The 7500-nt window shown below is 56.7% G+C and overlaps 1 protein-coding gene across 2 annotated transcripts; it reads right to left on the bottom strand.

Moving 5' to 3' along the window:
• Window positions 1-95: 95 nt before the first annotated feature.
• UNCX (UNC homeobox) lies at window positions 96-5130 on the bottom strand. 2 transcript variants are annotated; one of them, XM_030285002.4, is made up of 3 exons: window positions 4510-5130; window positions 3228-3403; window positions 96-1647 (listed from the first exon to the last, which is right to left on the bottom strand). In XM_030285002.4, the coding sequence occupies exons 1-3, from the start codon at window positions 4757-4759 to the stop codon at window positions 601-603; spliced, it is 1473 nt and encodes a 490-aa protein (XP_030140862.4). In that variant the 5' UTR covers window positions 4760-5130; the 3' UTR covers window positions 96-600. The 2 variants fall into 2 exon arrangements, with proteins under 2 accessions (XP_030140862.4, XP_072791881.1); XM_072935780.1 differs by lacking the exon at window positions 4510-5130 and adding an exon at window positions 3531-4496.
• Between the last annotated feature and the right edge of the window lie 2370 nt (window positions 5131-7500).

Genomic DNA, 7500 nt, shown 5'->3' with positions numbered 1-7500 from the left:
CACACACACAAAGAGGGCTTAAAGAAAAAAAAAAAAAAAAAAGGAAAGAAAATGTAAAAAGAGAGGGAAGAGTTACACAGCCAGACCAGGCGGCAGCGAGTTTTAGAGCCTTTATTTATCAAAAATTTTACATATATAAATATTCTTAGACATTTTTGCATTTTACAAGGGTTCTGAGGAGTTCCGTTGTTGTCGCGGTACAGTTTGTCACACCACAAAGTCCAGCTGCTGCTAAGCCTTAACAAACAATTTTCCTTTTTTTTTTTTTTTTTTTGTTTTTACCCCGTTTTCTTTTTTTTTTTTTCCCTTTAAATATAAAACCCAAAAAGCTCTAACTGATCACCTGAATCGACCTGTGATAAACTCTAGGGAGACGAAGAGCCGCTGTCTCGGCTGTGCCGCCGCCTCCCGCGAGCTGCGGGCGCGGCGTGCGTGGGGCGAGGGGGGAAGCGCTTCCCCCGTTCCCACGGGTGACGGGCGCGGGGGGTGGCGGTGACGTTCTCGGCTGCTTTTATTTTTGCTCTTTTTTTTTTTTTTTTAATTCTATTTTACTTTTGTTTCAATTTTTTTTGTTTGTTTCGTTTCGTTTTGGCCGCCCGCTCAGTCCATGTCCACCTCCTCGCCGTCGGCGGGGCCGCAGTCCGATCTGTCCCTGGCTGTGCTGGCGTCCCGCGCCCGGACCGGCGACTCGGGCCGGGGGAAGCTGCCGCCCTCCGCGGGGGCGGCCGCCGCCGGGTCACCGTGCGCGGCCGCGGAGCGGGGCGAGGCTCCGGCCGGCGCGGGGGGCACCGAGCCCGCCGCGGCCGCCGCCGTGTCCGTGGAGCCGGGGCCGGGCTGAGCGCCCGCGGGCACCGGCTCCGCGCCGCAGCCGGGCGGGCCGGGGTTGGCGGCGGGCAGCGGGGAGTCCCGGGGCGGCTGGCCGGCCTCGGGGCCCGGGCTGGCCTTGAGGGCGGTCTGCGGGACGAGGAAGCCCAGGGGCTGGGTGATGGGGTAGAGCAAGAAGTGTCCTTTGCCGATGAGGGTGCGGGGGGCGCAGGGGGGCAGGCTGGGGAAGTCCGGGGCGGCCTTGCGGCGGGGCGGTGAGTCGGACAGGAGGCTCTCCACGCTGAACGGGTTGAGCTTGTGGAAGCTGCCGGCGCCGCGGGGCCCCCCCGCGCCCCCGCTGCCGTCCCCCGACGGGGCGGCCGCGCAGTCCTTGTCGGGCGGGCGCTGGAGCCGCCCGCTCCCGCTTCTTTGGCTGGGGTAGAAGGGCTCGGCCGTCTGCTCGCAGGTGCCGGGGGGCGGCTCGGAGGGGGCGGCGGCGGCGGGGAGCGGCGGATGGGGCGGCGGGGGCTGCCCGCGGGGTTTGGCCTCGGGCGGGGCGGGCGAGAGGCCTCCCCCGCCGCCGCTGTCGCTGTCGGAGCTGGGTGTGCTGTGGAGGGACAGGGCGCTGGGAGAGTGCGGGTGGCGGCTTTGGCTTTTGAGGAGCTTCTTCTCGTGCTTTCTCTTCTTCTTCTCCATCTTCTCCAGCTCCTTCCGGGCGATCTCCTCGGGGTCCATGGGCTCCCCGCTGCACGTCGTGGGGTGAGAGTTGTGAGCCGGCCGCCCCGGGCCCTTCTTCGTGTTCTCTTTCTTTCTCCATTTGGCCCGGCGGTTTTGGAACCAGACCTACACACCGAACAACGAGAAGCAATTAACACCCAGCGCACCGGCCCCCCGCCGCGGCCAGGGCGGAGGGAGGGGGCGGAGGGGAGAAGCGCTGCTCAGGCCTCGCTCGTCCACCCCTTCGAGGTGCCGGCAGCCCCCTTCCAGGACCGGGGCCTCTGAGAAACGGAGAGCAAGGGAGGGGGTAGGAAAAGATATCCACACTTCTTTAAAAGCGCAGGGGAATAAAACAAAAAGCAAGAAGGGGGTGCACACTCACGCACACACTCGCTGCACCCTGCCTGAACCGGCGCCACGAGGAGGAGATGGGATCCCACAGCCCCCCAGCTCTTCCCCGTGGCCGAGGGGTGCAGAAGCACCGACCGCTGGCCCGATTTCCCCGCAGCAGCACGCAAAATGCGATAAACACAGCACAATAAGCGGCTGGAAGTGAGGGGGTGCGGGGGGGGACACGACTGACGGTGCCTCGCCCAGACGTGCGGAGCTGGGACCTCCTGCCCCTCCCGAGAGCCCGAGCAGAGGAGTTGGATCAGCCCAAAACGGGGTTTGCTTGGGTTTGTTACAGATAGATCATAGGAGAAAACAGAAATTAAAATCTCTCTGCTCCGGCCCTTGGCAGGTCCCCGGTGTCCCCGCAGGCACACGCGTCCCTCCTCGCCCCTCGGGGCTGCTGGCAGCGCCTGTCCCGGCCGGAGCACGGTCCCAGCTCGGGAGCACCGCGCCAATACCGGTGCCCGATGCCGCTTCCCCGGCCGGGCTCCGCAGCTCCCCGAGCACGGCGAGAGGCGGCTCGGGAGGAAAAGCGGCTGGAAGGACGCGGTGAAGCAAAGCCTATGGAGGAACCGCGGACAACGGCGCTGCCTGATCCCGGGGGGCCCGTCCCCGACTCCCGGGGTGGATTTAAGGACGCGTTCTCCGCACACGCAGCCCACGCGAAGCTGCCCCCGCACGGCCGCGGGTTCCGGCAAGATGCGGGGCCGCAGCTCGGCCTCGCCGCCCGCTCGCAGCCACCGCGGCACTAAACAGCATCCCGAGATCCAGCAGCCACCCCGTATCCCCCCATCCACTCCCCATTTATTTTTTGGAAAATCCACCGAAGCAGATGGGTGCTTCCCATCCCCGTCCCGCACCGCCAAGGGCCTGAGCAGCTCGTTAAAATTAAGTTTTACAAGTTTCACTTGCTCTCGATGCATCTACGAGCTTTATTGACATTCTCCAGCATACCCTGGCCCGTGATTAAGCCTCATATTTGCATGCTAATTTTCTCGCCCTTGACTCATTTAAGAAAAATGTTTACAGTGGAAAAACATACTAAAAAATGTTAAGGGAAGCCAGGCTGGGTTACTACTCCTCTCGTTTTACAAGATTAAATAAGAAATAGGGTAGTGATAATAATAATGATGCTAAAATAAGACAGCAAGCAGCAGTGCAAGGCAGGGAACAAAAGGGCCGGGAGGCGCGGGGCTGCAGCCCCAGAGCACAGGGCCCGTCCCCGTCCCGGAGCGGGGCCGAGGGGCCTCCCCGGGGACTGCTCGGCGCATGGGGAGGGCAGGGGGGGACAGGAGGGGGGACACGTTTTTTACCTGCACTCTGGACTCCACCAAGTCCAGCCTGAGAGCCAGAGCCTCTCGCATAAACACGTCCGGGTAATGACTCTCATTAAACGCCTTTTCCAGCTCCTCGAGCTGCCAGCCAGTAAAATTGGTGCGGGTTCGTCTTCTTTTACAGCCAGGACTTTCCTTGTCCGGGTCACCCGAGTCTGAAAAAGCAGAAATACCCTCAGGTCCCTGGGAGACAGGCCTTCTCCCCCCCTCCCTGCCATTCACAGGAGCCTTTTAACTTTTGTGCTCGGTAGCGTTGGTAAAAGAGCGGGATTATTCACACACCTGCGCTAAAAATGGGGAGGAACCCGATCTGCCCTCGCCTCCTCCGAAAATGTACTTTACAGAACATTTATTCCTGAAGGAAGCTCTCCACAGGCACTCAGCTGGCAGAGAGAGAGAGAGAAGTTCCAATATTTGCTCCAACCACCAAAGGTTTCATTTAAAAAATCAAAAGTCCCCCCTCCGTTTCCCTTCCCCAGCCCCTCCGGAGGACCTGCGTGGGTCACAGCTCACGGCCCCGTTCCACGCGGGACCCCGGGTGCAGGGCGGCCCCTGGGCCTCCCGCAGTGCCCCGAGCACGGGCGGGCGTGGGGCTGGGATGTTCGCAGCCTCTCCGAGTGCGTACAGCTCCAGGCTGGGGATTTTCAGCCCCGGCTGCACCTCCCCTAACGTTTTTTTGCCAGGTGTGGAGATTAAGAAAAATCATAATAGTAGTAATAATAATAATTTGTGTTTAGTTGAGGTGCAGTGTGGAGAAGCTCCAGGCTTAACCAGAAGGATGTTGTGGATATTTTAGTAGCTGAACAATAGCGGTGCCACAGGCCGGTGGGGAGGGAAGGAGGGAGAACGCTTCCATTTGGTTAAATCGTATTAGAAATTAATTATTACCGTTCTTCATTCCCCAAACCCCAGTGATTCCCGTTATTATTTTTATTATTATTATCTTTTAATGGTATGATCCTAGCTGCCACACGATGAACTTTGGGGGAAGGCACCGGGCCGGGCCCGCTATTGTTCAGGGCACACGCGTGGCCCTGCGCCGGTGGGAGCGGGGGATGCTCCCGGCGCTCGGACCGGGGCCGTCCGCCCCCTCGGGGGGCCATCACAGCCGCCTACCCTCCCCCCTGCCCCGAGACACCCCAAAATCCGTCGATGAGGAGGCTAGAGGGGTGCGGTGCCGCTGTCCCTCCGCGCTGCCACGCTCCGGGCGGGGTGCGGGGTGCGGGGGCGGGGGACAGACGCGACGCGGGGCCGCTCCTACCTGCGAGCTTGAAGGGCTGGCTGTCCCCGCTCACCCCGCAGCCCGAGGGGATCAGCGGCGCCGGGTTGACCACAGAGGCGGCGCAGGAGCCGCTCAGTAATCCATCGATGGAGAAGGGCACGGAGGCGGCCGCCGACTGCAGCTGGTGCCCGGCCAGCTCGTAGACGTGGTGGTGCCCGAGCGGGTAAGGGAAACCCACCATCCCCCCGAACTGGGCATGAGGATGCTCCAGGATGCGGCTGTCCATCATGGGGGCGGCTCTAGGGCGGGGGGTGCCGGCGGGGCTGGGGGCGCTGGCGGCGGGGCGGTTGGGGCCGGGGGTGCTGCTGGCGGAGGAGGCGGCGCGGCGAGGGGCTCATGCTGCAGGGCGCCGGGCGCTTTAACTTTATCAACATCAGGCTCCCAATAATTAGCTCAGGCTGGGGGAATTTGGGACCAATAAGAAACGTTAATCGGTCCTGACGTCAGAGACGTGCCAGTGTGGGGAGCAAGCGTTTTCCATATCGATTGCTAATTATACCTGACATCCAGCCTCAATAAACAATATCAGAGCTGTCACAACACGACGAGGGGGGCTTTGATACGAACTCCAGCCCGAGGAGGGCGGCGGGGGCCGGGCGGGCAGGGGGGGCGGAGGGGAACGCGCGGATCTGCCTGATACCCGGTTAAATACTAAACAGTCGGAGTTACACACACACAGCCTCCCCCCCCACCCCTCCAACCCACCCTCTTCCCCCTTGTCCCCTCCCCTCGCCAAATCACTAATAGATTTCCCTTTAAAACATTCACCAGCGTGTTGTGGGGATTTTTCACCAGAAATGCTCTACTCTCTGAACCTTTAAAGTGATGTTGCTCCAATTACAGAGAGACATTGAGCGGCAAATAGACTGATCCAATAATAGGAGATTCATCATCCGCTCTTTCCAGAGCTGTCACATTGAATTTAAAACTACAAGCCTTTTCATCTTCTCTCCGGCTCTATAACAGGGGAGAGGGGAGGGGGGCAGAGGGAAAAAAATGGGGGGGAGAAGGAAAGGAAGGAGAAAAAAATGAAAAAAGGAAGAGCCGTTTGCGGCGTTTAGGAGGAGATTTGAGCATATCAATCGAAATCATAATTAATGCAATCTCCTATCGATTCGGCCACGGACACCCCCCTCTCCAGCAGTAACCACAACCTTTGAATTGTGAGCGCAGCCACGACCAGAAGCAGCCTCTGATCACTAAAGAGGAGGCCAAAAACTACTACTACTACTAATTTTTAAAAATCAAGCCCAAACAAAGTTCCCACCCCTACATCGCTCCCATTCCCCCCCTTCTCCGCCGGAGCAGCCCATGACATACCCCACACTTCATCCCGCCAGTCACCCACAGCTCCCAAAGAGCCGCCAAAGTGGTCCTAATTAAATTACGTTTCCATAGAAGTTTTCACCCAGATAAAACATTGATAGATTCCCCCGGTGAATAATTTAAGGGACGGTTCTCTGGCAAAGCGCGGGGCTGGGGACCCTCAGCTTTGTGCCCTCTCCCGGTTAGAGAAACACTTCCCAAGCTCCCAGGAGAGAGGAAGAGGGGGAACATCCCAGCCCCTCCCATCCCGAGCCTGCCGGACCGGAGCTGGCGCTCCCCTGGACCGGGGGGACCCTACCTGGCGACCCCCGGGAAGGTGGGAAGGGGGGCGCGGGGAGAAGCAGCGATTGCGTTTAACAAAGAGGAGAGGGAAAGGGCCGGGCCGGGAAATCAGCCAGGGGAAACTCTTTAAAATCTTCCTGGGAGGTTCGTGAGGAATTAAATCCTTGGAGCTGGGGGGCGGGCACGGCGGGGTGAGAAAGGGGAAAGAAATAAAAATAGGTAGGAAGGAAAAAGGAGAGAGAAGGGAAGGGGAAAGAGGGAGAGACACTTTATCTCTGGGAAACATACAAATAGATTTTCCAGTTATAAAATATCCAGTCAAGATGATCCATTTCCTAGCGCTGGTGTGTGTGGGTATGAGAGAGGGGGAAGTTAAAATTGAAATAAAAAGGAAGTCGAGCCTCTAATCTATGCTGTCTGTCCGGAGCTGTATTTATTCACCTAATTGAATGCCATACAATATACTGCTGTATTATTGCTGTTCCCTCCCTCCCCCCTATAGATTAGTTTAATTATGGTCTCCCTGCCTCTGCTTAGAGCTAAAAGGTAGCTTGAATTTGGACTACACAGCCCTAACAGAAATAAGAAAATGATGGGGTTGGTATTAATTCTGGGGTCAAGGGCTTCACTTTTCACCATAATTTAATTTCTTTCTCTATAAATACTAAATGTAAACTGTGTCCACTGGACCAAATTTTGCCTGTAGCAATAAATGCCTCATTTTCTGTCGGATTTCAGGAGAGGAATGCGAGCGGGACGTGTTTCTGAATACAGAATGGTAATCAATCCAGCACAGAACAAGAGAGGGGGGACTTTTCTCTCTCTCCCTCTCTTTATTATAATGAATTAATTCGACTTTATTTATCCCATTTTCTGGAGCTGACAGAATGTTAATTTGAGTTGAAATTTCTCTCGCCTCTCACTCCCTGACCCCTGGCCTCCAGATTGGCGTGTTGTAATAACCTGAATCTTTCAACAGAAGCCCTGATAATTGTTACCTTATTAGCATGCAAATTGTTTAATTAATATTATTATGGAGAAGCATACAATCCGTCCGTCACTTGACCTCAAGTGCAAGTCCACGTAGTAAGCGGCTCTGTGCATTTCAATGTGCACATTTAAAATCGACTTCTGTTTTAATGTTTCTAGGATCCTTGTCGAGCTTCTAAAAATCTCTCTTAAAGTGTTTGAGAGGAGCTTTCATGCGGGGAGGGGGAAAGGCTTTTGATGGCTCTCGGCCTTGATATCTCTTTATATTGCTCTCCATCTAAAACACAAATTATAGAAGCCGTTTTCTTCTTCGTCGTCTTTCTTTCTTTCCTTTTTTTTTTTTTCCTTATTTTTGAACATCAAAATTTAATA

The sequence above is a fragment of the Taeniopygia guttata genome, chromosome 14, assembly GCF_048771995.1.
Source record: "Taeniopygia guttata chromosome 14, bTaeGut7.mat, whole genome shotgun sequence".
In the NCBI taxonomy this organism is placed as follows: domain Eukaryota; kingdom Metazoa; phylum Chordata; class Aves; order Passeriformes; family Estrildidae; genus Taeniopygia; species Taeniopygia guttata.
The sequence above is the reverse complement of the archived record's forward strand: the minus strand, read 5'-3'. Positions and strand labels throughout refer to the sequence as shown.

Coding starts and splice junctions, on each gene's coding strand:
- UNCX (XM_030285002.4), bottom strand. CDS start 4,759: ATGATGGACAGCCGCATCCTGGAGCATCCTCATGCCCAGTTCGGGGGG. Junction 3,404..4,509: donor CCAGCCCTTCAAGCTCGCAG/GTAGGAGCGGCC, acceptor CTGCTTTTTCAG/ACTCGGGTGACCCGGACAAG. Junction 1,648..3,227: donor TGGTGGAGTCCAGAGTGCAG/GTAAAAAACGTG, acceptor TTCGGTGTGTAG/GTCTGGTTCCAAAACCGCCG.